This window comes from Polychytrium aggregatum (assembly GCF_025602895.1).
Source record: "Polychytrium aggregatum strain JEL109 chromosome Unknown BJ171scaffold_10, whole genome shotgun sequence".
Classification (NCBI taxonomy): Eukaryota; Fungi; Chytridiomycota; class Chytridiomycetes; order Polychytriales; genus Polychytrium; species Polychytrium aggregatum.
Window position 1 is genome coordinate 752,188 of NW_026516212.1, and position 26,151 is coordinate 778,338.

The 26,151-nt window shown below is 57.2% G+C and overlaps 9 protein-coding genes across 9 annotated transcripts; 5 read left to right on the forward strand and 4 right to left on the reverse strand.

Moving 5' to 3' along the window:
• Positions 1-92: 92 nt before the first annotated feature.
• Positions 93-1,502, forward strand: BJ171DRAFT_566567 (telomere stability and silencing-domain-containing protein). The gene is made up of 4 exons (XM_053113415.1): positions 93-537; positions 757-935; positions 1,006-1,087; positions 1,211-1,502. Exons 1-4 carry the CDS (start codon positions 146-148, stop codon positions 1,404-1,406), a joined length of 849 nt encoding a protein of 282 aa, XP_052968797.1. The 5' UTR covers positions 93-145; the 3' UTR covers positions 1,407-1,502.
• Positions 1,503-1,745: 243 nt separating this feature from the next.
• On the forward strand, positions 1,746-5,678 carry BJ171DRAFT_17882 (armadillo-type protein). The gene is made up of 14 exons (XM_053106052.1): positions 1,746-1,944; positions 2,111-2,227; positions 2,303-2,357; positions 2,472-2,719; positions 2,838-3,092; positions 3,254-3,395; positions 3,481-3,815; positions 3,984-4,082; positions 4,174-4,299; positions 4,408-4,527; positions 4,638-4,742; positions 4,863-4,988; positions 5,113-5,381; positions 5,538-5,678. Exons 1-13 carry the CDS (start codon positions 1,873-1,875, stop codon positions 5,305-5,307), a joined length of 1,995 nt encoding a protein of 664 aa, XP_052968798.1. The 5' UTR covers positions 1,746-1,872; the 3' UTR covers positions 5,308-5,381; positions 5,538-5,678.
• Positions 5,679-6,616: 938 nt separating this feature from the next.
• On the forward strand, positions 6,617-7,456 carry BJ171DRAFT_609939 (uncharacterized protein; the record flags this gene model as incomplete). The annotated part of the gene is made up of 1 exon (XM_053115266.1): positions 6,617-7,456. One exon carries the CDS (start codon positions 6,617-6,619, stop codon positions 7,454-7,456), a length of 840 nt encoding a protein of 279 aa, XP_052968799.1.
• Positions 7,457-7,749: 293 nt separating this feature from the next.
• BJ171DRAFT_597370 (heat shock protein 70 family) lies at positions 7,750-10,076 on the reverse strand (the record flags this gene model as incomplete). Its single annotated transcript, XM_053114747.1, has 2 exons — positions 9,845-10,076; positions 7,750-9,580 (listed from the first exon to the last, which is right to left on the reverse strand). Exons 1-2 carry the CDS (start codon positions 9,973-9,975, stop codon positions 7,750-7,752), a joined length of 1,962 nt encoding a protein of 653 aa, XP_052968800.1. The 5' UTR covers positions 9,976-10,076.
• Positions 10,077-10,475: 399 nt separating this feature from the next.
• On the reverse strand, positions 10,476-12,235 carry BJ171DRAFT_496662 (NADH-ubiquinone oxidoreductase kDa subunit). The gene is made up of 4 exons (XM_053110220.1): positions 12,164-12,235; positions 11,925-12,006; positions 10,854-11,436; positions 10,476-10,705 (listed from the first exon to the last, which is right to left on the reverse strand). The coding sequence occupies exons 2-4, from the start codon at positions 11,983-11,985 to the stop codon at positions 10,627-10,629; spliced, it is 723 nt and encodes a 240-aa protein (XP_052968801.1). The 5' UTR covers positions 11,986-12,006; positions 12,164-12,235; the 3' UTR covers positions 10,476-10,626.
• A 301-nt stretch (positions 12,236-12,536) lies between these two features.
• BJ171DRAFT_496664 (ribosomal protein S7 domain-containing protein) lies at positions 12,537-14,005 on the forward strand. Its single transcript, XM_053110221.1, has 2 exons — positions 12,537-12,693; positions 13,251-14,005. Exons 1-2 carry the CDS (start codon positions 12,610-12,612, stop codon positions 13,794-13,796), a joined length of 630 nt encoding a protein of 209 aa, XP_052968802.1. The 5' UTR covers positions 12,537-12,609; the 3' UTR covers positions 13,797-14,005.
• Positions 14,006-14,038: 33 nt separating this feature from the next.
• Positions 14,039-14,828, reverse strand: BJ171DRAFT_496666 (uncharacterized protein). Its single transcript, XM_053110222.1, has one exon. It carries the CDS (start codon positions 14,655-14,657, stop codon positions 14,217-14,219), a length of 441 nt encoding a protein of 146 aa, XP_052968803.1. The 5' UTR covers positions 14,658-14,828; the 3' UTR covers positions 14,039-14,216.
• A 357-nt stretch (positions 14,829-15,185) lies between these two features.
• Positions 15,186-16,681, reverse strand: BJ171DRAFT_496667 (signal recognition particle receptor beta subunit-domain-containing protein). Its single transcript, XM_053110223.1, has 4 exons — positions 16,549-16,681; positions 16,180-16,358; positions 15,734-16,011; positions 15,186-15,521 (listed from the first exon to the last, which is right to left on the reverse strand). The coding sequence occupies exons 1-4, from the start codon at positions 16,604-16,606 to the stop codon at positions 15,311-15,313; spliced, it is 726 nt and encodes a 241-aa protein (XP_052968804.1). The 5' UTR covers positions 16,607-16,681; the 3' UTR covers positions 15,186-15,310.
• Positions 16,682-16,749: 68 nt separating this feature from the next.
• Positions 16,750-22,297, forward strand: BJ171DRAFT_496668 (uncharacterized protein). The gene is made up of 20 exons (XM_053110224.1): positions 16,750-16,879; positions 16,984-17,325; positions 17,447-17,588; positions 17,701-17,859; positions 18,078-18,175; positions 18,317-18,475; positions 18,572-18,633; positions 18,788-18,899; positions 18,974-19,085; positions 19,186-19,422; positions 19,632-19,735; positions 19,824-20,059; positions 20,186-20,436; positions 20,591-20,634; positions 20,738-20,926; positions 21,059-21,178; positions 21,287-21,362; positions 21,501-21,737; positions 21,839-21,880; positions 21,974-22,297. The coding sequence occupies exons 1-20, from the start codon at positions 16,862-16,864 to the stop codon at positions 22,093-22,095; spliced, it is 2,862 nt and encodes a 953-aa protein (XP_052968805.1). The 5' UTR covers positions 16,750-16,861; the 3' UTR covers positions 22,096-22,297.
• The last annotated feature ends 3,854 nt before the right edge of the window (positions 22,298-26,151 follow it).

Consider the following 26,151-nt stretch of genomic DNA (forward strand, 5'->3'; position numbering starts at 1 on the left):
TGGCGGTGCCGGATCGAGTCGGCGCCGCACCCGGATCGAATCTTGGGGGGGCGCGGAAACCCAGCAAGCACCCGCTGCTGTCGGCCAGCTCCCTCTCTGCATCCATCTCGACCACCCCCGCTGAGCCCGGATCGCCATTCGAACGATGGGCAAGCAGATCATCGTCCAGCTCTTCTCCGGCCTCGGCCCGCTGTGCATTCCGTTTGAGGCGGATGCCACAGTGGCCTCGCTCAAAGACGTTCTCGAGGAAAGGCACCACATCCCGCGAGACCTGCAGCGCATCACCTGCGGCGCTCGCAACAGCATCTCGCTCCTGGACGACGAATCCATCTTTACCGACAGCGACGAGGAGTGCGATGACGGCCAGACCCATCCACCGGTCTTCAGCGTGCTCGTGCGCCTGCCGGGAGGAAAAGGCGGATTCGGCAGTATGCTGAGAGCACAGGGCGGCAAGATGGCCTCGCAGAAAACGACCAACTTTGAAGCCTGCCGAGATCTGTCGGGACGGCGCCTGCGGGTCGTCAACGACGCCAAAAAGTGAGTCGAGTGCGGAGGAGAAGCACGAGGTCTGCGATCCAGCACAGCTGGGTAGCGAAAATAAACGGCTCGGTTGCTGTGACGGATCTCGTTGCAGAGGACAATGTTCTGGACAGCAATCGCCCTTGCAACCGCCCCTGCAATCGCCCCTGCATCGCTGACATTGATACGCCCGCTGACAACGCTGACCCTCATTATCATTATCTTTGGATGTCTCAGACTGGCCGACTACGCTGAGAAGGAGCCCGAACGAGAGAAACAAAAGCAAGAAAAAATGCTCGAGAAGATCGAAAAGGGTCTCGCCGAGCCTGCTCGAAAGAAGCACCGCTTCGACGACCTCGAGTTCAGCAAGAACCACGAGCGGATTCTGGAGGATGCCCTCGATGTTGTTGAGCGAGGTGAGAGCCGATTGACTCGATTGGTGTGCCACTGCCCGGAGCTTTTCTGCTGACGCTTGCCTTTCTCCAGGTCTGGTGCAATCGGACAAGGGCAAGGGCAAGGCACGAGCTGTCGAGCCTGCCGAGAAGCCTGGAAAGAATCTCTCGTTTTGGTGAGTGTCGAGACCGGCAGGAAATGCAAGCCGATGATTGCAGTGGCACTGGGCCTTTGGTGGGGGGGGGTGAGCGACGAAGCAGTGTGATCGTCCAGTTGCTCACCAACTTGCTGCCGACAGGGATGAGGAGGGCGAAGATGAAGATGAAGATGAAGATGAAGATGAAGATGAAGATGAAGATGAAGATGAAGATGAAGATGAAAGCGAAGAGGATGGCGATGATGAGAATTCCGATGGCGCCAACCTGGAAGCGGACAGCACCGAGGAAGAGCACAGCGAGCCGTCGTCGTCGTCGTCGTCGTCCCGGCGCCCGTAGGGAGATGACAAGGGGCCCAGGCGCAAATCATGCAAGAGCTGAGTCCGCAGCATACTCTTTTTTGGCTCTCCAATATAGCAAACTCATGACAATCCATTGGGCAGATTCGGCATCATCCGTATGCATCGCGAGCCGAGAGCAGGCCATTGCTCAGGGGCGGCTGTTTCAAACTCCACCGAGACCTTCGCTGACAGACAGGCATGATCCATCGGGGCGGAGAGCGGCAGGGAATGGCTCATGTCGCCAATCGATCGTTCGGTCGATTGAATGCCAGCCGCAGTGCGCATTTGTCGGAAGCATGACCACCCAGCCTGCTTGTCGGACCTCTCTTCTGACCGGATTGGCTTTGATCTCGCACCGTGCGCACACAACCCCAGTCCAGCTCTGCGGCAATCGCTGGCCACCAGAATCCCTGAGCGCTGCATCTCTCTACCCTTGGTGCTGCCCTGAGACTGATCGCTCAACAATGACTTTTGGTGCTTCCGATGCCAGGGAGGTCGTGCGATCCGTCGTCGCCAACCTGCCGACACTCACAACGGTAACGAGTCAACCTGACCCTCCTGCTCTGCACCTGCTCCCCTGTGGCCTCGGCAAAGCTGCAACCCTGCTTCATTGCGATATCGCTCGACAGGCACTCGGTACAGTGCCAGATATGAGCAGCGACGCTCATCGTACGCCCCTCGTTCTTTGTGCTGTTACTGCAGGACTTGGCCGATCCAACCCGCTACGAGAAGCTTCTGTCCTTCCTGGAGGGTTTTCTTCGCGGCGATCCGGACTCGCTCCAGTTTATGATCGATATCGGTGTGCTTCCGGCCCTTACGGTAAACCGCGGAGGATCCGTTGCCTGTCGTCTGTGAGGCTCTGTCGGATCCTGACCTCAGCGACCCTCTCCCCAGACATGCATCGACAGCGACAATCCTAGGATCGTATCACTGGCGCTTCGGCTCTTTGGTGAGAGCATGTCTCAGCCGCACGAGCGTTGGCGATGACACAGCCGGACAAAAGCGATGCGGCCCCTCGGCATCGAGTTGATGGCATGAATCGACTGACTCATGCATCCTCCAGGGCATCTGATCGCCAGCGACAAGGACAGCGGAGCTGGAGTCTTCAAAACTACTCAAAACAGGTTTTCTGGCATCCTTGAGGCATATATAACGATCGGAACAGATGAAGCAGCTTCGCTCTCTGCAAAATACGGCTGCCTGGTTGGCCTGGGACTCTGCTTGAAGTCAGAACCAGGCGCCCAGTGGATACATGAGACCGGCAGATTGCTCGACATTGTGCTTCCTGCATTTGGGAGCCCAAGCACATTTGTAAGTTTCAGTCGCCCGGCATGGAGTCTCGGGAGCGGCAGCTGGCAGATGCAACTGACGGAGACACTTGCTATGGACGTCGGGATTTATACAAGCATTTGCATTTCGCTGTGGGCAGGTTGCCGAGGCGAGCTGCGAGTGTATCGCAGTGATCCTCGGCTCGCCGCAGATCCGCCCAGGCCGCAATGATCCCGGCGTCTACCAGCTGTTGACGACGACGCTGCTCGTATCGGGGCGGCTCGGGATGGTGCTGAAGGAGCTACTATCGAGCAGGAGCTCGATCGACGCAAAACTCGCCGGCACAGAGCTGCTATGGCGCCTGTCTCGAGTCGAAACGCAGAGCTCGCTCGGTTTTTTCATCGACGAAGAGCTGGTGGGTGCAGCGCGAAATCGACGATCGGCGAGCATTGTCGTGAAGTCCAGCCAACAGACACAACTCCCATGAGAAGAGGATCGGCATGTCGACGCGAGGGGCTTGCAGATTGACGATACGGACCAACGCCTATACCCTACATATGCATGATTACGATCCAGGTGCCGGCTCTTCTGGCGATGTTGCCAGACTCGGACCGAATCATCCGTCAGCGCGTGCTGGACATCTTGGGCAGTCTGTTTGCATGGACAAGCGATCCTGCGGCTCTATTGTTCGGCTTCAACAGCACCAACTACTCCCAGGGTGAGCATTAACAGTCGCCTTCTTGTGCGTTTTGGCTGGCAGGTTCCAGCACTTCCAATTGACCCCATCTACATACTGTTGACAGACGATGATGGCCTTGGCGAAGCGCTGTTGCGTGAACATATCGTGCCCATGATGAAGCAGGTCACCAAGCCCACACATGCAGATGTGTCGTTCATACTGGGGTTTCTGGAGGTCCTCTCATTACTCGACTCATCAAGAACGGACGACGCTATCCATACCACTCGCAAATGGCGCTCAAGCACGGATTTACGCATATCAGCGCTACTGGCCACGCTCTGTTTTGAAGCGCTGAGTGAGCCGGCACGGCGACACCAAGAATGTGCGAACTGGTGCGCAGAGCACCTCAAGACGCCTCAGTCGAAGTGGACAGCTGCTACGGAGCTGCTCAGGACATGGGTGAGTACCAAGGCTATCGCTGAGAGGCTAGGAGGTGCTCCTCTCCAAGAAATCCGTTGCACGGTGTATCGAGACCATCGACCGCACCCCGCAAGGAGGCAAGATGTATCGGCATATCTCGACAGGCTCCTGACTCTCTCGGTCGCCACGGCGTATCCAACACTGAAGATTAAGGCACTCTCAGGCACTCTCCAGCATCGGCGGCGCATGCTGTCTCTTGTGATCGATGCTATGGTCAGGATCGTAAATGTGCGTCCTGAGAGCCAGGTACGATTCCCATCATACTGTCTGCTGTGCCGGTTGTTTGAATTGCGAGATGGAGTCATGGCCACGCACTCACCGTTCATTTGTCGGCCAGTCTATTCTCTGCCACCTGTTTTGTGCGCTGTTGGCCGAGACTGACTACCGGGACCACAAGAAGATCGTGGATGGAGCCTTGGCGTTGTTACTTCGCTGCTTGTCCCTGTCTCCGAGCCGTGCTGAGGTAATATGGAACTAGATGCTACAATATGTGGTCGCCCGAGCCTCAGCGAATACTTGAATTGCGGATGACGATACTCAAACTACGATGCCCGGCCTTCTTGAACCGCAGGCAAGCGAGATAAGTCCCATCATCGACGTGATGTTGGATGATGCACCGCTGGATTCCAAGACTCTCCAGAAGCTCCTGGTGATTGTTTCGCTCCTTGCCGAGTCTGAACAAATCGATCAGGTCAGCCCCGCAGGCCACTCGAGAAGCACACTGGGCTGTGCTAGACATGGAATCACATACATGCTTCTCGCCGCCAGAGCTAATGCGACAACCTTTGCCCGGATACACAGAAGGCAACGCATATGATTGTAGGCAAAGTCGTTGCGAAGCGGTACAGCGCATCGTGGGATATCCGCGACACGTTTGTCGAGTTTGTGGGCCTGATGTTCAGCCAAGTAAGCAGCCACTGACAGCGAGAGCGATATTCAGAAAGCAACTGGCCAGGAGCGTGTTGCATCGCCATTGCTTTCTGCTCAGCACCACCGACAGCTGCTGATCCGATGCGCCCTCTCCAGGACGACCAAGTGAAAAGCAATGCCGCAGTGACCTTGGCTATCCGGCACGAGTTTCCGCGGATCGCTTTGTCGATGGTTCGGGACCAAGAGCCCTTCGTTCGAAGCACAGCCATGCTTTCGCTGCAGGTACGAGTCATCAGCTTGGCCGTCCAGGGAGATTGCAAGCCATGGTGGCTCTGCCCGATATTGGACGGGATCATTACTTTGTCATGCCATAACAACTCCAAATGGCTCACGGTCCGTTGCGCAGAGAATCATCCAGCATCCTCGCGGATGCCTGTTCCTCCAGACACACGACCTGGGAACCACGTTGTCTGATGGCCTTGCCGAGATCCTCCTGGGAGAAAGCGAGGCCTTTGTCCGCCGCTCCGCGCTCGAGCTCCTCGGGATCATGATCACAGTCGGCCCATGTCGGCAGTGGGTGCAGCGCTCGGATAGATGGTGAGTGCCGCTCAGCGAGAGGAACATCTGTCTGCAGCATGCCCGAATTGACAAGGCTGGTGCTATGTGTGCATGTAGGCGAGTGTTTCTGATTGCTAGGGCCGTGTGTCTCGGACGGGCGAACAACTGGGCAAGCTGGAGATCAGTGTCTGATGATGTAAGACGCCTTGAGCGTCCAACACTGACAACTCTTCCGCACTGTTTTCTTTCCCTGTTGGCTCATCGCCGTTCCAGTGCGTCTGGGGTCGTGCGATCCTCTCAGGACCTTGACTCGGAGATTCGGCGCCGGGTCATCCAGCTTCACTCGCTCTGCGTGCAAGCGCTTCTGAGTGCCCCTGACGACGAGAACGGTCTCGCAGCCTTGTTTCAGGCCAGTCAAGGACCAACGACGATACTAGCAGCGGTATGGTCGAGCAAGCACAACGACCGAAAGTCGGGCTCACTGACCAGCGATCATCCGGGGACGCCGCTGAAAGGATGGACATGCACTTGGCCGGCTGACACCCACCGATTTCTCGATTGCTCCGACTGACAGGTCAGGGACTCATCCCGAGTGGTGCGCCAGGAAGTCTCGGTGCTCGTTGCCAAGCTGCAGGCCCTCAAACACGAAGCCAGCCTCCTAGCCGGCACCAAACGGAAATTCAAGAGCAAGGTCTTGGAAGAGCTGGACGACTTTCTGGGCCAAATCGATCGTCTGGATTATGCCCGGCTGCACGAGTCGTCAGTCCCGGAGCATCTTTACGCCGAGGCCCTTGAGATTGTTTCCATCACCCTCGAGCAGGATCGCATCAACGAGGGAAACAATGTCGTGACGTGCTACGACTGCTGAGGACGACACATGCCATGTAGCGCGCGGTGCGACACTTAAACATGATGATGATGATGGTGGTGGTGTGCTTGAATGTGCAGATGGGGTCGATCCGCCTTGTACACGATAGAGAGAAGGAAGCGGGGCGGTCCCATTCCAATCGGACATGTAGATTTGAAAGCCAGAGTCCAACATCTGACCAAAGGCCGCGATCGCTCGCTGGTCTCCACAAATGAGCAGCGATGTGGGACTGTTATCCTGGTGAGAGGGAGCTCTGGAATATTGCTGCGATCCAGGCGAGGGAGCAACCCAAACCTTGGTGGGAACGAGATGCCGCTGGGAAAAAAACTGCCCCAATCCGGGGCAGCAACCAACACTGCATTCCCACGCGCGCTGCTTCAGGGATGAGTCTGGCGCAAGGACAAGGAGGCGATAGAGAGTTGGGCAGACGCAGATGGCTCTGTTTATGTGTTCCTGCTTCTGAATCGAAGCTGGCGGGGGGGGGATGGTGCCCATCGCTCTTGCCATCAATCGTCGCTCGCTCCCATTGCATGTGAATGCCTCGCGGCATCAATGTTTGCGTGAAGACGTGGGTGTGAGTCTTCGGTCGCTTCGCTTCGTTCCGGCGAAAGACGTTCCTGGCCAACTCTCGTCCAATGTCCACAACGGCCGGAACAAAAAGCCAGCCCAGCGTCTGCTCGCCCCGCCCGAGCTCCACAACCCGAGGAATCGCACTTCAGCACGAATGACCAAATCAGCAAAGCACACCCGTCGCTATTCCATGCGGACGATGGCCTGGATGGCCGCTCTGTCCGTGCTGGTTCCCGCCATCTTCGTCGTGGCCGCGCTGCACAGAGACCCGGCCGCGCTGCTTGAGCGGCATCCTCGATCCGTCGGCACCGAGAACGGGCCAGAATCGCACCTTACCCAGCAACAGCAACAGCAACCGCAACAGCCGCAGTTCGCGCGGCCTCCGGTGCCGTTCTCGTCGCGGCCTTCAGCGTCGTCAGCCCTGCTGCCGGTGCGCCCGGCGAGGGGCCTTGATCTGCGGTTCATGACGCTGTCATACTGGACGGACGCCTTTGGAAGCTCTGCCAGAGCATACGATGATGTGTCCGTGCCAAGCAGCAAGCCCGGCGAGCCGAGTCCGCAGACCAGCAGCCAGCCGGCGCCTTCCTGGGGCCCTGTCTCGGATTATCTCCAAGTCGAGGGATGGAGCATCCTGGTGCACTTTGTCGGCTCGACGGCGGCAACGTTTGCGACGCTATACTGGATGCTTCCGTTCTTTGTGCCCAGGCGGATCTCAAGCCGCAAGGACGACATTGCGTTTCTGAGCTCAGTGTGAACTGATGGAATAAATAATCCTCTGTATTGGAAGGCATCCAGGCAGCATACAAGCCTGTCCGCAGCGACAGGTCCAAAGATTTGTCGGGAATAGCACGACAGCAGTCGTCAGAGAAAGAAGACAAAACCAAAAGACAGAGGGGGGGGGAGGGGAAGGGATGAAAAACTGGCGTGGTTGAAAACAGATTTACTACTACTTTGGAGGCGAGAGGAATGTGCACGCTTCTGTATTATGTATAGGACAACGGGTGGCCATGGTCGGCGGCCGCAAGCAGAGAGGCACGGCCGTCTCGCTTACAGCTCATCGTGGTCATGGGGCTCGGAGCTGTCGGAGGAGCCGTACAGCTTGGCGGTGATGGGGTTGACGACGGCCTCGAGTTCGGCCTTGTGCTCGTCAATCTCGTCCTTGGTGGCAGTCTGGGCGTTGGCATCGAGCCACTCGGTCTGCTCCTTGAGGGCGTCGAGGATGGCCTGCTTGTCGTCGGCATCGAGCTTGCCGCCGAGCTGCTCCTCGTCGTTGACCTGGGTCTTGAGACTGTACATGTAGTTCTCAAAGAGGTTCTTGGACTCGATGCGCTCCTTGACGATGCGGTCCTCCTCGGCGTAGAGCTCGGCCTCCTGGACCATGCGCTCAATGTCCTCGGGAGAGAGACGGCCCTTGTCGTTGGTGATGGTGATGGACTCGGACTTGCCGGTGCCCTTGTCCTGGGCAGAGACACGGAGGATACCGTTGACGTCAATCTCGAAGGTGACCTCGATCTGGGGGACGCCGCGGGGGGAAGGAGGGATGCCGTTGAGCTCGAACTTGCCGAGGAGGTTGTTGTCCTTGGTGAGGGGACGCTCGCCCTCAAAGACCTGGATCAGGACGGTGGGCTGGTTGTCGACGGCAGTCGAGAAGATCTGCGACTTCTTGGTGGGGATCTGGCTGTTGCGGGCAATCAGCTTGGACATGACACCGCCGGTGGTCTCGATACCAAGGGTCAGGGGGTTGACATCAAGGAGAATGACATCCTCGACGGCACGGTCACCGCTGAGGACACCGCCCTGGACGGCGGCACCGTAGGCAACGGCTTCGTCGGGGTTGATGCCCTTGGAAGCCTTCTTGCCGTTGAAGTAGTCCTCGAGGAGCTGGACAACCTTGGGGATACGGGTGGAGCCGCCGACGAGGACAATCTCGTGGATCTCGCCCTTGCTCAGCTTGGCGTCCTTGAGGACGTTCTCGACGGGCTTGAGGGTGCGCTTGAACAGGTCGGCGTTAAGCTCCTCGAACTTGGCACGGGTAAGGGTCTCGGAAAAGTCATCGCCATCATAGAAGGACTCGATCTCGACACGGACAGACATCTGGGAGGAGAGGGTGCGCTTGGCCTTCTCAGCCTCACGCTTGAGCTTGCCCATGGCCTTGTGGTCCTTGGTGCAGTCCTTGGTGGTCTTCTTCTTGTAGAGCTTGGCAAAGTGCTCGATGATGCGGTTGTCAAAGTCCTCACCGCCGAGATGGGTGTCGCCGTTGGTGGCCAGGACCTCAAAGACACCCTTGTCGATGGTCAGGATCGAGACATCAAAGGTACCACCACCGAGATCGTAGACGAGAATGTTCTTCTCCTCGGCATCGGTCTTGTCCAGGCCGTAGGCAATGGCGGCGGCAGTGGGCTCGTTGATGATGCGCTCGACCGAGAGGCCGGCAATGACACCGGCGTCCTTGGTGGCCTGGCGCTGCTGGTCATTGAAGTAGGCGGGGACGGTGACGACGGCGTGCTTGACGGGCTCACCCAGGTAGGCCTCGGCAATCTCCTTCATCTTGCCCAGGACCATGGCGGAGATGGCCTCGGGAGTGAATTCCTTCTTCTCGCCCTTGACGATGAGCTGGATGACGGGCTTGCTGTTCTTGTTGATGACCTTGAAGGGGAAGTGCTTGATGTCGCGCTGCACATCCTTGTCGTTGAAGGGGCGGCCGATCAGACGCTTGGCATCGAAGACGGTGTTGGTGGGGTTCATGGCGGCCTGGTTCTTGGCGGCATCACCGATGAGGCGTTCCTCATCGGTGAAGGCGACGTAGGAGGGGGTGATACGGTTGCCCTGGTCGTTGGCAATAATTTCAACACGACCGCCCTTGAGGACACCAACACAACTGGAGAAAGATTGCGCGCGCGGGGGGAGCCAGACAACAGGACGTTAGAACTGGAGTGTCGCGGGAACCAAGACGCGAGAATGGGGCTTGGCGCGACAGATCTGATCTGATCTGATCTGATCTGACCCGATCGGAAGCGATCTGATCAGACCGGACGAGATCCAGCAGCTGGCTCGCAGTCTGCCGCGTCGGGCGATTGGGCAACGCACGCAGCCGCGTTGGCGTGGACGACGGATGGCAGAGGTGCAGGGAGCGCGAACGAACCTGTAGGTGGTGCCGAGATCGATACCGATGACATAGCCATCGAATCGCTGCGAGTCTGACTCGGCCGAGACCGAGGTCAGTGCCATGAGGCACACGGCCAGGACGGCCAGGAGGTAGGCGAAGGGACGCATCGCTGATCTTGGGTTTCTGAGCGGGCTTTCCTCGGGGGCAGGAAACGAGCAGGCAGAAGATGGCCGGCAGAGGCGGGTGGCAGCAGGGGGCCGTATTTAACGGCCAGGGACAGCAGCGCCCGGGCGGCCAATCAGCGACGGCCATATTGGATTTGGGCAGCCAGCCGAGTGGCTGCGTCTGATTGGCTGCGGGACACGTGGCGCCGCCCCTTGCCAGCCCACGTGAGAGCGCTGCGCAGGCGCAGCAGGCGTTGTGCCGGATCGATCCAGGCGACAGCGAGAACAGGCGAGAACAGGCGAGAACAAGGATGGAACGACAACGAACACAGCGAGCGAGGACAGTCAAGAGCAGAACGGAATGCAACAGAACATGCTTCATGGTCGTAGAGGCCGGCCTGGTTCCGCCGCAGTGACCAGAGACCAGAGACCAGAGACCAGAGACCAGAGACCAGAGACCAGAGACCAGCCTCCACGTGTCCAGCCCCGCCAGGGCGAGTCCAGTGGGCTTTCTGGTAGACCCGCGAGTGCGTTTATTGTGTCGTCCGCAGAGGGAGAATAAAAAAATAGTGGGATGCGTTTGGCATGGCGGCAGGCCGTCGTGGCAGAAAGCGATGCCGCTGAAACTGGCGCGTGGTAACAGTCGGTCGATCCTCACGCCTTCTTCTCCTCGGCGGGAGCAGCCTCGGACTTGATGAGCTTGGGGATCTCCTTGCCGCCGCCGGTTTGCTCCCTGGGATCCAGAGATCGAGTCAAAATCGAGCCGAGTCCGGTTAGTATACACATCGCAACAGCATAGCAAAGTCCACACACTTGGAATGCCGGATGCATCTGTCCCGGCAGACCGTGTCGCAGCGATCCGAGGCGCAACAGCTACGCACCAGGGGGATTGCACGTCAAAGTATCGGTAGCTCTGGGCCAGCTCGAGTGGTTCGGCAACAACTCGTTTCTTCTCGTCGTCGTAGCGCACTTCGACATAGCCCGTGAGGGGAAAGTCCTTCCTTAAGGGGTAGCCCTCGAATCCATAGTCGGTCAGGATGCGGCGCAGATCGGGGTGGCCGGTGAAGAAGATGCCGTACATGTCCCAGGCCTCGCGCTCGAACCAGTTGGCTCCAGAGAAGAGTGGGGTGATCGAGGGTACGGGGCTCACTTCCGAGGCATAAGTCTTGACGCGGATGCGGGTATTGTAGCGGACCGAGAGCAGGTGGTAGACAACCTCGAAGCGGTTGGCGCGTGTCGGGTAGTCGGCGCCGCAGACGTCGACAACCTGCTTGAACTGACAGGCGGTGTGGTCTCGCAAGAAGGTCATGACGGGGACGACGGCGCTGGGTGCGACGTGGAGAGTGAGCTCATCCTTGTAGACCGAGAACTGTTGGATGAACTTGGGCAGGGAGTTGGAGATAAACTTTCCGTACTCGTGGACCTGGGTCTGGGGCGCGGGGTTCAGCGTGGCGGCATTGTTTCCTGAACAGGCCAGCAGCGTTGATTACGGTCGAACGATCAGCGCCGAACAAAGCGTGCCCAGTCGCGGTACATCAGCAGAATCGGCCGATCGAATGAGGGTCGTATTGGGCAGGCCAGAGGATTCGTTCGCCATTCGAGCGCGATTTGAAGCCAACAACAGAACCAGATAGCGTCAGAAATTGGAGACGGAGAGCACCGTTGTTCCAGTGCCAAGCTCTATTCTCGAGAGCATCGCGATCGATGCCAGCCGCTGTGATCACAGATCAATCCTGTTGACACCAGGAAGTGCGTCGATGACGCTGCCCATCTTGCTTCATCCAGCACAGCGATCTGTGCAGCCGAACTTTGCAATTCCATAGCCCGTGCTGGCCGATCTGTATCTGCAATCCGTCCCGCTCGTCCACCCCAATCCAGCATTTCCGAATCGCGCCTGAGTGGGCGGCTCCAAGTGCTCGCATCTGTTGATGAGGGATGGCGATGACCCTTACTGAAGAGAGCCGATGCCGAGAACTGTCTCTTGAAGATGAGCTGTGACTTGGAGAAGAACATGGCGACGCAATGATCCTGGGTCTGTTGGCGCGGATGGGCGATGCGAGTGGGTAGCAACATGATAAGCAGCATGTCTTGGCTCAGACGGCGGCAGTTCAATGCGGGCTGCAGATGAACGGCTGTTCGGATGGCTGCATATCAGCCACATCTATAGGGAGTCCATCAGTGCCAGACTCACCCGCAAGGCGAGGCTGCTGGTGTTGGGCTCTGGGATGGAGGACGCCAAAGAGAACTCACAGCAAGAGACCAGCCAAAGCCAAGCGAAGGTGAAAAAGTGCAAAAACCGCGAGGGCACGCGAGAGGCCCCGGCGAGGTGCGAGAAGCCGGCGAGAGGCTGCCGAGGAGCCACCGAGAGCATTGTGGCGCGTTGTGTGGGTCTCGCGGGCGGGTCTCGCCAGGGGTCTCGTCGCCCCTCGCTGGTCCTCTGTCCACGTGGGGACTGCGGTCTCGGCGAGGGCGGTCTCGCCCGGCCTCGTCGGCTCTCGCTCCTCGCTGGGGTCGATGTCGTTTTCGATTTTTTCTTCCTCAGCAACAGCAACTCATTCCAGTGCAGAATCATTCCTCTCTCTGCCTGCTCTGCACGATCGAGACCCGAAGCAGGCCGCCGCCACTGCTGCCGACACAATGTTCCTAACCAAGAGTCCACTGTTCAGCCGTATCGCATGCGGATCGTTACATCCGTCGGCGCGTCTCATGTCCACCAAGCCTGTAAGCATGGCCCCAATGATACCCAGCAGCCAGATCATGAACCACGGGCGATCGGCCCGGTGCACTGTCCGTCTGCACGATTGTGATGCACTTCACCGAACACCGCTGATCCCGTTCGCATTTTTATCTCCTCGGCCTGGCTCCGCTGGCGGCCCACACTGGCATCTGGACCGAATCGCGATGCAACAAACATCCGCCGGTGGTCCCATCCACATGCCTCATCGTCCAAACTCACATTGACATGGGCCCGCAACATCCGCTCGAATCGATGCGCTCGGTCGATACGCACACCCCACCCTTGGAACGATCTGGTGCGGCCGCTGGATTCCAATGCGCCATCGCCGACCAAACTCGCTCCGCATCCACTGCGTCCATGCGAACTTGACGCTCCTCACGGATCTCTAATTGCCGAATGCACAATCGCCACATCTCTGAACCGTGATCATCGCCGCTGTCGATATCGGTCGGAACCACACCGGCCGTGTGAATCCAATACCGACTGGGTCTGTGACCGTCGCACGATCGCCCAAACACCCCCATTTCGTCGATTCCCACAGATCCAGCAGCAGGTCGCTGCAAAAGCCCCAGCAGCGCCATCGTCTGGACTGACGCCGACCACCAGCCCGGCCCCAGCCGAGACCGCTTCGCCATTCCACCAGTTCACCACTGAGGACCCGGTCATTGCTCAACTCGTCAACACGATCATGCGCGACGGCAAAAAGAACCTGGCTCGCCGCATCATCACCGGTGCCCTTGAGTTCATCCAGAAGGAGACCAAGCAAAACCCGCGAGACGTTCTGAACGACGCCATCGACAAAGCCTCGCCCCTCCTCAAACTCAAGTCCCAGCGACGCGGCGCCAAGGCTGTGATCTCGCCACGCCCTCTGACTGTCAAGCAAATGAAGCGCCAGGCCATGATCTGGATCATCCAGGCCGCCGAGAAGAGGAAGGATGCCAAGACCTTTGCCGAAAAGCTTGGAAAGGAGATGCTGGATGTGACCAAGGACCAGGGCTCGGCCGTTGACAAGCGCAACCAAGTCCACAAGACCGCTCTGCAAAACAGAAGCAACGTTCTGATGATGGACCAGCGGCTTCGCAGATAACTACCACCAATACATTGCTCGTCTTTCTCTCGAAACGAGCAGCCGGACTCTGCAATCCGACCGTGCTTTGACACGGCGTGGGCGGGGCACTGTCGAGTTGCCGAGTTGCCGAGGTGTGCAAATACTTGACCCTGCGGTGATTTAGGCACCCGGAAACAACTGCATACCCAAGGATATGGCTTCATACCTAGAATGTAACTCTGCGTCCCGATTGAACAGCTGCAATCCGTTGTGTGGATTGAGGCGTCGGTCGAGTTGTCAGGCCCGGCCGTCCTTGAGTCTGCACCCCTCTCCGTCGCAAAAGAACGGCATACAGGTCCGTGACTTTGCCATGCGTCGATTAGGCGTCCTTTATTCTTGAGTACGGAGAAAGTGGGCGGAGGGATCGGGGCACGATGAGTGGGTTGGGTCGGTGCTGCTCTACTTTTTCTTCTTCTTCTCGTTCTGCGCCGGCGGGGCAGCGGCCTCGGGGGCGGCCTTGGCAGGCTTCTTTGCCACCTGCACCTCAACGAATCCGCCAAGGGCATCGTCTCCCATCGTGTCAAACTCCAGATCGCCAAACTTCTTCTTGAACTTGGAGATCTCGCCGCTCTGGTCGTCCAGGACATTGAGGGCCGGGTTCCACAGCGGGTGGTTTCGCACATCCTTGGTCATCTTGATCAGGACCTTTGGCGAGGTGGATTTGAAGTTGATGGTGCTTCCGTCCGAGTGCACGATCGTCTGGCGGAAGAGATACGGGTTCTTGCCCACGGTGCCGTTGGGCGTGGGCCGGTTCGAGGCCGATCGGCTCGGGACGACGATTGGGAGCGAACGGCGCGAGATGGTTGTCCGCAGGGTCGATTTGGATATCAGGGCATTCATGGCTTGTAAAGGATGCGGGTGCAGCTCCGGAAACGTGGCTCGGCGGCTTGTGAGAAGTCGATCGGTCAGAAGGCTCTTGCTCAGAAGACTATCGCTCAGAAGACTATCGCTCAGAAGACTATCGCTCAGATGTCGTTTGTTGTCGATCTGGAATCTGGCTGGCGATCGATCGCCTGGAGCCGAGCAAAAAGAGAAAAAAACGCGATGGCCATGTGTGTGTGTGTGTGTGCGGCTAGGGCTGCGCAACCCTTGCGGCCACCGGCCAATCAGCGCTCGGTGTGTGCCAGCCCTGTCCTCGATCCTCATGCCAACTGCCCTGGAGACCAAGGACATACCCATCCGCCATGACCAAACGGTTGGGCGAGGGCCATTCTCCCGGGCAAGTGCTTTGAGAACCATCACCAGCGCCCGCATCACCTGCACCCAAGTGCCAAGCTGGCATCTCACGGGTCTGCCCCGAGTGTCTAGAGCCTGCTCATTGGATGGGCTCAAGCGGACAGCGTTGCGATATCCACTTTGCCAGCAGCTTCAAGAACGGTCGTGTGGAATCGCGACGGCAATGACGCAATATGATCCATCGATATACTGAAGCGCCGGTGTATTCAGGGCTCGGGGAACTGCCGTTCCTGGTCACAGACACACGGCGGAACCCTTCATTTTCCACAGAGCACAAACTCGGCGATCTCTCCTCGCAACGCCACTCTCATCTCATCGTCGACGAGAGAGGTCTCGAGGAACTCGATCCTGTTCGGAACGTGCTCAAACTTGAACTCTTCATTCTCGTATCCCAGGAACTTGACTTCGGCAGCGGCGTCGTCGCCGGTTTGATCGAGGGAGGCCGACTGGGTGCTGCGGAGCTTGTTGCTGTGCATCGTTTTGAACAGTGGGTGGTATGGTTGGGAAATCGATCGAGATTCCACAGGCAGCAAACCGCAGCGAGTCAGAAGCAGCGTTGTGGAAACGGCCACACAATAGCAGCGACTCTGCTCCCCCCTCTCTTCCGCCGAGCGATCGGGCGCACCGCCGTCACCAAGGACGGCCGCAGAGCACGCCATACAGAACCGCCGTCCACTCACATCTCTGTCTCCAGCGTCGTCTGGATCGCCTTGGCCTCGAGTGCCATCAACATGTCGTGCTTGTTGCAGAGGATCAGCACCGGAATTGTCCGCTTGACAGTAGCCGAATGAGTGAGAATGTCGTAGAGATACTCGGCAATCGGGCGTATCTGCTGATGAACCGTTGTACTGTCGATGACAAACAGGACCGCCTTGGTAATCGGCAGAAACTCGGAGTACTTGAACCGCAGCTTTTCGTGGCCAGGAACATCGACCAAGTTCAGTGGGACCTCGAGGCCCTGCAAGGTATATCATTCAAGTGCATCAATAAACATGCATGCGACGCCGTGCACCTCCTTGAGCCGGCTCTCCAGGGATGCTCCGTCCCGAACCAGCCCGATCACGGCATGCCTTGCCCCTGCTTGATGTCACAGCCCAACAGACGACGATTGAGAGCACTCCTGTACTTTGTTCGACTCGAGTTTGAAGGGTCCTTCGTTCTCGACCATCGACGTCTGCGTGGCTACCAGCTTTCCATATTGCAGATAAGTGTAGAGCGACGTTTTGCCCGAATCACATAGCCCGAGGATGGCGACGGTGTTGTGCTGAGCCAGGGGCGACTTGCCGCCAAGCAGGAAGACAGAGGCTGTGGAAGAGAATCGCAGACGAAGAAGTGGACAGGACAGAGCGGGGTGTGAATGCGTGCACCCGAACGGCCAAGCCTGAGAGACTTGTCGGGTTGCTGGGCCACATTATGGACCAGACGGTGTCTGCAAGTCTCGACAGCGAATCGGAGCAATCGAGTGCTCCGTCCCGCAGCAGAGTGCGCTACTGACCAATCCCGGCGACTGACACGAGCGCCAGGACAAGGATGATGATCAGGATATAGTCCATCGTGGGCAGCGGTTATTGTGGGCGATCCGGCTCTGCTCCTGTCCTGTGTGGCGAGATGATGGCCAGGAACGATCAACAGCGCCAGACGAGGAGCAGGAGGACAGGCGAGAGCGTGGCGAGAGCGAGCGCGGTCCTCGCCCAGGGCCGTATCAGCGCCGGGGTGGCGTCCATCCCATCCAACCCATCCAGTTCATCCCAGCGATTCTGTCGACCCTGTCCATCCCATCCATCTTGCCGACGACCAGGAGCCCACAGATGGCCAGCCAGAAGACGGTGCGTTGTCCGCGGACGATCTGTCGGAAGCATGTGGTCCATGTCCGAGCTTCGATGCGGCTGCAATGTTCTGCGACGCCAATTCTGATGCCGGCCGATTCCAGGACATCGCAGCCCCAAACCAGGCTCTGGAACCAGGGGCAGGGGCCCAGCTGCGGCCAGAGACGATAGCTGTGAACAGCAGAGCTCCGAATGTGCATGCGTCCGAGACCAGAATCGCCTCCAACGATGGTGACCATGAAGCACATGAGCAGGACGCCGACGAGGATGGTGTCGACGAAGAAAGCAACGGAGGTGATGACGATGACTATGACGACGGCGACGACGAAGAGGACGACGACGATGATCTAGAGCCGATGCTCAAGTACCAGCGTCTGTGTGCGAATCTTGGCGATTTGCTGAAGCTCGACCGAGTCTCGTCTGCGGCGGTTTCGGACCGTTTCTTGGTATGTCCCGCCTGGACATTACTGTCGCTATGAACGAGGGACGACAATGGCTCGAGGGGGGCAACTGCGCCCGCGCATGGGTTCGATACTGTGTGTCTCACTGCTGATCTTCTCTGCACAGACGATTGGAACGCAGCAGGGATCCGTGATGATCATGGACCTGAGCGGCAACATTGTCAAGCGCTGGATTGCACACTCGTCTGTCGTCAACAGCGTTTGCATTGATGAAGGCGGCGAGTATGTCGGCAGCGCCTCAGACGATGGTGGGTCCTGAGTACTACAGGACGAGTGTTTCGGAGCTTTTCACGGCCAGAGTGCCTGCGATGCCCTCCGAAGATGCATTCTGAACAACGGCCATCGTTTGCTTCTTTCCAGGAAAGGTTATCATTCACAGTCTGTATTCGTCGGATGTCCAAACTTTTGGGAATCGTCGTCCAGTCAAAAGCGTCTGCTTAGAGCCCAACTACACCCGCAGTACCAATCGCCAGTTCGCCTCGGGCGGTCTGTCCGAATCAGTTGTCCTCAACGGCAAAGGTAGGCAGCACTCTCGCCGGTGCACCAGGATATCCACCGCTGGATTCGGCCAACATAGCATCCAAAATTCTGGTCGAGATGATGGACTGGTATCGTACCGCGACGAGGATATTCACTTTGGCGAGTCAACACCGAGTCTGCGTGGCGATAATGATGAATGCAGCACACAAAGCACTTCCCCTCACCTGGCGCCTGCAAACATCCACCATTTCGCCCAGGCTGGTTCGGAAACCGCGACACCATCATCCATTCTGGCGAGGGCCCCATTGCTCTCGTGAGCTGGAGGCATCTGTTCATTGTCTGGGCAAACGTAACGGTATGGCGGCGATGGCTTTGCCTCGATTATACTATGGCAGCACTCTTGTTGCTGGCCACTCGACCAGCATTGCGACAGACTTCGATCATATTGCGATGGCGCCACTCTCAGCTCTCTACTGACATTGACCCACAATCGAAGGGAATCAAAATGTATGACACTTCCTGTCAGCAAAAGTTTGCCTATATTGCAAGCCCGGATGTGAGCTCCAAAACCGCTTCGAGATGCAACATTGCTTGGAAAGACAACTTGACGCTGATGATGGCGTGGGCGGACAATGTCAAGATCGCTGTGATCAAGGTATGTGCACTCTTTACCGGAAGCAAGGCGTGTCGTCGGGAATCGATTTGGCAACGGACTGGTGCCTCGCACTGTGCTCATCCCTGTCGCTCCCAGGATCGAAGCAAACTCGATGTCGCCTCTGGGCTGCCTGCACGATACGTCGAGGTCGTGTTTCAGTAAGTCACTTGCGTCGTGTTACCCATCCGCTCGCCGATGATAGGTTGATCCACTCTCTAGTTGCCATCACCCTTGAAGATGTTTGCTCACCGCGACACTGCCCGCGACCTTTACTCTCTGCCGTCCGGCGTTGGTTCCATCGCCCAAACAAAGATTCTCAACCGACTTTATGCTCGCCGGCATTGCACCGTTTGGAGATGACATTCTCTTGATTTCGTATCATGGTGCGCAGCAAGCCAAGTCCGTAAAACTGGGAGAGTCGCAGGTAAGACTCCTTGGCGCTGTTCAAGAGCATCAAAGTTCAGAATCCCGTCTCACCTCTGCCTGAACTTGGTGCAGAAATCGCTCCCAATCGAAGTCCATGTTCTGAACACGGCCGGCGTCGAAGTGGCAAACGATGTCCTCTCCGTTGCTCAGTACGACCAAAACAAGCTCCATGACTACTCTCTCCGTATGTACAGCCCATCTGGCCAAGCATGCGCATTCGTACAACGAACATCAGCCACACCCGCATCAATGCTGACCCTCAAGGATGTGGCGCTCTCATGCAGAATACAGCCCTGCCGAGGAGCTGACAGAAGCCGCGTACTACATCATCTCGCCACGGGATATCGTTATTGCCCGAGCGCGAGACATTGGCGACCACGTCGACTGGCTTATCGAAAAGAAGCGCTTTGGCGAAGCATTCTCTGCGGCTGATGATGCCCGACGCCAGCGCACAGGTCGATTCTCCGAGACCGAGGTCCAGAGCATTGGCCAGTCGCTGCTCTCGTCACTGTTCTCCAAAGGTTTGGTTCTTACGACAGCTATGCCCGTGTTTATAGATTGGCCTTAGCCGACCTATGATCTGGCGACGGGGTGATACTCGATATCCATGCCCTCCTTTGCCATGGTCTACTTGGTCCGCCTGATCTGCCTGGTCTGCCTGGTCTGCCTGGTCTGCCCTGACGCCATTCAATATTTGTATATTCGTGACGGATGGAATGACTTCATCAAGGTCTCTACAAAGATGCCGCCGCAGCCTGCCCCAAAGTCCTCAAGAGCAACCCTGAACTATGGACCGAGTGGATCTTCAAGTTCGCCGAGGCGTCTCAGATTGCGGTACTGGGCCTCTGCACTAATTCCAAGCGTGCATCGCATCGCTAATTTCGCCACAGACCTCACCAACGCCCGCCTTGTGTCTCGCCAGGCCATCTATCCGCATGTACCCGTCAAGGACCCCCAGCTGCCCAAGGCCGTTTACGAACTTATTTTGGAATATCTCGTCAAGAACGAGCCAAATGTGCTGCCTTCGGCAGTCAAACAATGGCCCGTTGCCCTCTACGATGCAAATCGGATCGCCAGTGTCGCCGAAGAAGCCCTGGTTGTCCTTCGGAGCGAAAACAGCCCGGCTGCTCAAGGCCTCCTCGAGTCACTTGTGTCTTTGTAAGCCTTGCTGTCCCGATGCAAGTGAGAGCAGCGATTGCCTCGTAATCGCTGCCGGGCGACCCTTGGAGCGTAGTTGCGGATGCGCTGACATTATCCTCATCCTCATCGCGCACCCTGCTTTAGGTACACATCTTGCCGACAATGGGAGTCTGCCTTTTGGAAGCGGCTCGCCCTGCGAGATGTCGACGCCATTCAGTCAGTTGTCACCTACAGCCTGTACAAGGTTATCGCAAACAAGATCGTGATGTTGATGGAGTATGACTGGGATGTCACCCAGGCTCCCGGTCCGCTGCGCGACGAGATCAATCTCTCGCTGGGAGTCGATCCCGACGCGATATCGCCCCAGATGCTCGCAATTCGAAGATGCACTCTCGGTAAGGGCTTGAGTCACCTCTCACCAGCCAGAGGATCCATCCAGCTGTCGTTCCGTTTGAACAGGGCCGAGCTCCCTCTTGGCCCATGGGCGTTTCTCGCAACTGACATCGGCATCGGCATCGGCAAACGGTTAACTCGATCTTGTGGCACCAGGCCCCGCTGTCCAGATGCTCATCCAATCGCTTGACACGATCAAGGTGGGCTCCGTTTCAGAGCGACCCGCTCCAGATGCAGCGGCCGGCACGAGTCTCAATGGATTGACTTTTGCTAACCCAGGCACACACCTCCACTCCCAACTAGCTGGATCACATTGTTCAGCAGCTTATCCCCTACGCGCGGTATCTCCACGTCTTCCTGGATGCTCTGTTCCAGAAAGACAGCCGCGAGGGCGTTGACTATCACAACTTGCAGATTGAGCTCTACGCTGAGTACGATTATGGCCGACTTGGCGCGTTCCTCAAGTCCAGTCACTCTTATTCGATGAAACAGGCATGTATTGAAGCAATTCGTGGGACGTTTCACGACGCTATGGGCCCTCTACTTGACTTTGGGCCGTTGCAAGTACAATGTACGCTTATCACTGACTGGTCGAGATTGCCTTTGCGCTTTGGTCATGCAAAGGCCTACAATTCATGTGAGGCCCGTGGGTTGATTCCAGAGATGATCTATCTTTTGGGCAAGATGGGCGACAACCGCAAGGCTCTCAACCTCATCATCCGCGAGCTGAACGACATTAACCGAGTAAGTGTAGGAGATTCGGCACCGTCTGTCGTCAGACGCCAATGTTAAGCTCCATTTCTGCTCAATGACATCACCCTCACTCACATGCGGCTCCATCACATCCACCAGGCAATTGAGTTTGCCAAGGAGCAAAACGACCAAGATTTATGGGAGGATCTGATGAAGTTTTGTCTGAACAAGCCAAGTAGGTGTCTGCTCTCTTGCCACCCTGCTTCGTCATGGTGTTGTTCTTCTCGGGCCTGGACAAGGCGATACGTTGGCGCCAAGGCAAGGCTGCCCCCGGTATTACGCTATCTTACGACGCACACCCCGTCATTCGCAGAGTTCATCGTGACCCTCATGGAAAACATTGGCGGATACATCAATCCAGTGAGATTGATCCAAAAGATCCCCAACGGGCTCAACATCCCGAACCTCAAGTCTGCTCTGATCCGCATCATGGCGGACTATGGGGTGCAGGTCTCGCTGCGGGAAGGTTGCCAGCAGATTCTGATGAACGACAACTCGAAGCTGTTTTCTCAGAAGCTCGACATCCTCTGCCACGGCATTTCAATCCAAGGTGCGAATTCAATTGTGGTGGTTGTGTTGGTTGTGTTGGTTGTTGGTTGTTGGTTGTTGTGTTGGTTGTGCTGATGATGTCTGCTGATTTGGCGGCAATAGATGTGAACTGTGCTGGATGCAAGGAGGTCTTCTTGGAATCAGGTAAGCTGCTGCTATTTGATGCGCTGGACCCATCGCGACTTGGGAGCCCAAGATGCTCATGCCTTGATTTGATTCCCCCTTGGCGGCATCCAGATGTTCACGCCGGAGACAACGCCGTCATTTTCGAGTGCCAGCACATGTTCCACCACAGATGCGTTGGCAAAACGAGACTCTGCCCGCTCTGCGCTTCCGATGTCACAGCAGGCGAATTGTAATCTTGTCTTTAGTACCCGCCCTTGCGACATTTGTTGGGCCTGGTGGCGATGGGCCTGTTCTCCCTGGCACCTCACGGCTCTGTGCAGTACTCAGACAAACACGGATCGCTCTCTCATCGAGGGAGTCGCCCTGCATTACTAGTGCAATCCAAAAAAACGGGACACCCGGGTTTTTGACCATTCATCGAATATTTTGTTACCCAATGTTATCGCGCGCTGGCCATGACCATTCGCCACACATCCGACTTTCGCACCGCCGCATTGCGATGCTACGCCCTCATCCATAGCCTGCGTAAGGTCGCCTCCATATTCAGTGTATCCAAGAGCACCATCCATCGATGGCACCGAGGACACAAGCCAACCGAGTCCCAGCTCGCAGATCCACTTTCTTCGAGCAGGCATGTCCAGTCATTCGCACCCTGATTGAACAGGACCCGTTCCAGACTGGTCCTGTGTTGCGATGCAAGCTCGAGTCCATCCTCCAGAGGAAAGTATCACTCTCACTCTGCCACACTGCCATCCACCGAGCAGGTCTCTCACACAAGAGGGCAACACACCTCTACAAGTCCAAGCGACTGGATGAGCGAGTGGCACAGTTCAGGGACCAGGTCCGCTCCATCGACCCGCGGCGATTCGTTTTTGTCGATGAGACAGGAATCAGGAGATCCATTTTCCCTCTTTACGGATACTCACCGAGGGGTGCTCCGCTTCGCCAGCGCAATCACATGAAGCACAAGTCTGTCTCGGCTGCATTTGCCATCAACCACTCTGGTGTGCTGCATCGCATGTACATCCCCACATCATTCAAGACACACTCGATGGTCGAGTTCTTTGAGCGAGCGACCTTCCCAGACGACTCTGTGATTGTGATGGACAATGTCAGCATGCACAAGACAATGCCTGTCCTGGACTGCATCGAGCGCCGAGGATGGTCAGTGATCTTCACCCCACCTGCTTCACCCGACTTCAATCCCATCGAGAACTTCTTTGGGATTGTGAAGCATCAGTACAGGAAGGCAGCAGCGCTGAATGCGTCCGAGGGGTTCAAGATCGGGATGGTCATATTGTTTGAGTCTGCCGTTCGGAGGGTGCTTCCAGATGTCTTCCGACGGCTGATTGAGCGAGCGATGCGATTCTGGGGTTGTCCCTCCAATCAAGCCGCCGTTCTCACGTTCACATCCCTGGCTTGAACCTCTCGGCGATTTTTGAACAGGGTCACTTCCCCAACCAGCCCGCAAAGACGGGTTCCTGCTCTCGGGTATAAATGCCACACCTTCGTCCTGCTGCTTTCTTCCCTCATCTCGCCTTGATCTGATCATCGCGCTATTGTACGATAAAAAAGTCTCTGTTCTGACCAGTACCACTGGCAGGCATCCAGCATCCTCTGCCCCCATGCCTCCGAAGCGCAAGGGTACCGGTGATGGCCAGCCTCGGCCACCCAGGCCCAAGAAAGCCAAGTCACAGTCGGAGCCTGTCTCTGGTTCGTATTCTGACCCCACGCATGCTTGTTCGTCTGTTGCTCCGTCGCTCACCACCACTGCTTCTGCAGATCCAATGGATGTCGATCCCACCGAGCCTGGTCCATCCACTTCCTCGAGTACTGGCAAGCGATGTCGCAAGTGCGACGGTACCGATCACGAGCGAAGCAACACTAGCAAGTGTCCCAAATACCGGCCCCTCAAGAGTTCTGTCGTCCCACTCGTGGATGGAAGGTCATCCGCCCCTCAGTTCAGCTGCTTCAAGCAGACGATGGATGGCTGTTGTCTCAATCCCGCTCTCCGCGACAAGATCCAGGCCACCGTCGAGGCCATGACCCAGATCCAGTTCGAGGCATCCAGGCTGCTCAACCTACATATCCTCCGGTGCATCGAGCAGGATCTTCCCGTCCCTATCATCTCCAAGTCCACCCCTGCTTTCATCCGTCAATGCTTCAAGATCGTCCAGGACGGTGCCCTCTCCCCGACCGGGGACAATGAGAAATACAACGAGCATCTGGTCGCTTCCTTTCGCGACTACCAGACCACTCGGCACGCAGACCTGCCTCCGGCCCCTCGTCTGCCTGATGGTGCTCACAGTCAGCTTCTCACCCTGGCTGTCAATGCCTATGCCACCAACTGCACCACCCACCTCAACCTGGCCTACTGGCGACTCCTTCGCCGCTTTTGTGCTGCTGTCTTCCCTGCCAACAAGCACAAGCACGACGCCATCGAGGCTTGTCTCCAGCTCTTCGAGAAACCAGGGCAGACTCCACCCAAGGCCGATCTCGAGTTCCTCTATCCCGACTTTGGCCACATCCTGGACGAGTTTCGGTACAGCAACGACCAGGACCGCTTCCGGGCCCTCCATCGCCTCTCACACCATGTGGGAATCCTCGCCCGAGACAAGATGGTCGACGATGTCCACAAGTGGATCGACTGTGACATGCCCGCCCTCCGAGTCACCGAGCTGCAGCGCCAGGCCAAGCTGGACGAGCTCACTACCCAAGGCATTCCCTCCGACGACAAGAGGTTCACCACGGCCAAGTCGGAGCTCGGCACCACCAAGTCCAAGATCAACAAGCTGGCATCCAGGCTCAACTGGGCACTCAAGCAGCTCACTCTTGACACTCCTCCGGCTGTGTGCACGATAGTTCCTCTGTGCACTGCCAAAGCCAAGTATGTCAAGATCGACACGGCCACCCTCTGGGATCTCCTTGACACCGATCATCGTCTTGGCCTCACCCGGAACATGCTCAAGGAAGAAGGTGAGGACGGTGTCAACAACCAGGATCGTCTCTGGCGCAGTTGCTTCAAGCTGCGTAGTTCCCTCTTCCAAGAGCGAGTCAGGGACAAGAAGCTGTTCAACTACGAGATCAGCACCGATGGAATTGGATGCACCATCGGTCTCGTCAAGTTTCTGCCTCGAACCGATCGCACCGAGACCTCCGAGCCTCCTCCGACTGCCGAGCAGCGTATCCAGGCCCACATCGGCGACCCAGACCCCGATCGCACCACTTGGATTGGCATCGATCCTGGAGTCGGCTCCATCTTCACGGCGGTCATCCAAGCACCGGGCCACCAAGACGAGGTGGTCTCATTCTCCAACGGCCACTATCAGCACATGTGTGGCCATACGTCCAACACCAAGTGGCACAACACCATGAAGTATCGACTCAGCATCGAGACCTGGATGTCGACCACACCCTCGCCCAAGGTGTCGTCCTCGGAGGCTTTCAAGGTCCATCTCACCCATGTCCTGCGACCGGAGCTGCGAGTGCAGCTCGACTTCCACCTTGGCAAGAAGGCTCGTCACCATCGCTTCACGGGCCACAGGAGACGCCAAGTGGCCGTCGACAGGATGTGCAAGGCCGTCCTGAAGCACGCCCCGATACGGACCGATGTGGTGATCGCCTTTGACAATGCGTCATGGCGACAGGGCAAGGGCTATGCATCCAGCCCTCGGAGGCAGCGATTTGCTCAGTACTTTGAGCAATTCGAGCACCACCGACGCCGTCCCAATCACCCTCATGGAAGCGTCAAGGTAGTCTCGACGAACGAGTTCAACACCTCGCAAGTGTGCTCCAAGTGCCTGGAGCCAGTTCGGTTGGAAGGACTCGATGCGCCCAGTGTTGCGAATTCCCACTTTGTCAGGAGCTGCAAGAATCCCAGCTGCCTGACAGTGTGGAATCGCGACGTCAATGCGGCGCGCAACATGATCACAGTATGCAGGTCGATTGTGGAGATCGGAGAGCGACCGGCGGTCTTCACTCGGAGGCTGCCAAAGTGATCTGATCTATTTATTGTGGCTTTGCTTGACGCAAGCACAGCACATACTACATGTTCATGGAAACGGCTATATTGTCCCGTTTTTTTTCTGAATAAAGTGTAGTGCAATCATGCCTCCATCCCATGATGTCTCATCAGCCGGATCCATCACAGCAATGCGAGCGCCGATCGATGTCGATCAGCCGGTATATCAATCAACCGTTTCTGTTGTCAACGTCGGAGACATTTGCCGATTCCACTCTGCCTGAGCGATCATGACCCTGCAGTGGCGACAGCCAATCACACCACTGGC

Excerpts from the sequence above, each read along its gene's own strand:
- BJ171DRAFT_566567 (XM_053113415.1), top strand. The coding sequence starts at position 146 with ATGGGCAAGCAGATCATCGTCCAGCTCTTCTCCGGCCTCGGCCCGCTG. Across the intron at positions 936-1,005 it reads CCTCGATGTTGTTGAGCGAG|GTCTGGTGCAATCGGACAAG; the intron begins GTGAGAGCCGAT and ends GCCTTTCTCCAG. Across the intron at positions 1,088-1,210 it reads GGAAAGAATCTCTCGTTTTG|GGATGAGGAGGGCGAAGATG; the intron begins GTGAGTGTCGAG and ends TGCTGCCGACAG.
- BJ171DRAFT_17882 (XM_053106052.1), top strand. The coding sequence starts at position 1,873 with ATGACTTTTGGTGCTTCCGATGCCAGGGAGGTCGTGCGATCCGTCGTC. Across the intron at positions 3,093-3,253 it reads TTTTCATCGACGAAGAGCTG|GTGCCGGCTCTTCTGGCGAT; the intron begins GTGGGTGCAGCG and ends ATTACGATCCAG. Across the intron at positions 3,816-3,983 it reads CGGAGCTGCTCAGGACATGG|ATTAAGGCACTCTCAGGCAC; the intron begins GTGAGTACCAAG and ends CCAACACTGAAG.
- BJ171DRAFT_496662 (XM_053110220.1), bottom strand. The coding sequence starts at position 11,985 with ATGTTCTTCTCCAAGTCACAGCTCATCTTCAAGAGACAGTTCTCGGCA. Across the intron at positions 11,437-11,924 it reads CTCGGCATCGGCTCTCTTCA|GAAACAATGCCGCCACGCTG; the intron begins GTAAGGGTCATC and ends TGGCCTGTTCAG. Across the intron at positions 10,706-10,853 it reads TTTGACGTGCAATCCCCCTG|GGAGCAAACCGGCGGCGGCA; the intron begins GTGCGTAGCTGT and ends TCTGGATCCCAG.
- BJ171DRAFT_496664 (XM_053110221.1), top strand. The coding sequence starts at position 12,610 with ATGTTCCTAACCAAGAGTCCACTGTTCAGCCGTATCGCATGCGGATCG. Across the intron at positions 12,694-13,250 it reads GTCTCATGTCCACCAAGCCT|ATCCAGCAGCAGGTCGCTGC; the intron begins GTAAGCATGGCC and ends CGATTCCCACAG.
- BJ171DRAFT_496666 (XM_053110222.1), bottom strand. The coding sequence starts at position 14,657 with ATGAATGCCCTGATATCCAAATCGACCCTGCGGACAACCATCTCGCGC.
- BJ171DRAFT_496667 (XM_053110223.1), bottom strand. The coding sequence starts at position 16,606 with ATGGACTATATCCTGATCATCATCCTTGTCCTGGCGCTCGTGTCAGTC. Across the intron at positions 16,012-16,179 it reads TCAAACTCGAGTCGAACAAA|GGCCTCGAGGTCCCACTGAA; the intron begins GTACAGGAGTGC and ends TATACCTTGCAG. Across the intron at positions 15,522-15,733 it reads ACGACGCTGGAGACAGAGAT|CAACAAGCTCCGCAGCACCC; the intron begins GTGAGTGGACGG and ends AACGATGCACAG.
- BJ171DRAFT_496668 (XM_053110224.1), top strand. Across the intron at positions 21,179-21,286 it reads AGCTGAACGACATTAACCGA|GCAATTGAGTTTGCCAAGGA; the intron begins GTAAGTGTAGGA and ends CACATCCACCAG. Across the intron at positions 21,738-21,838 it reads CCACGGCATTTCAATCCAAG|ATGTGAACTGTGCTGGATGC; the intron begins GTGCGAATTCAA and ends TGGCGGCAATAG.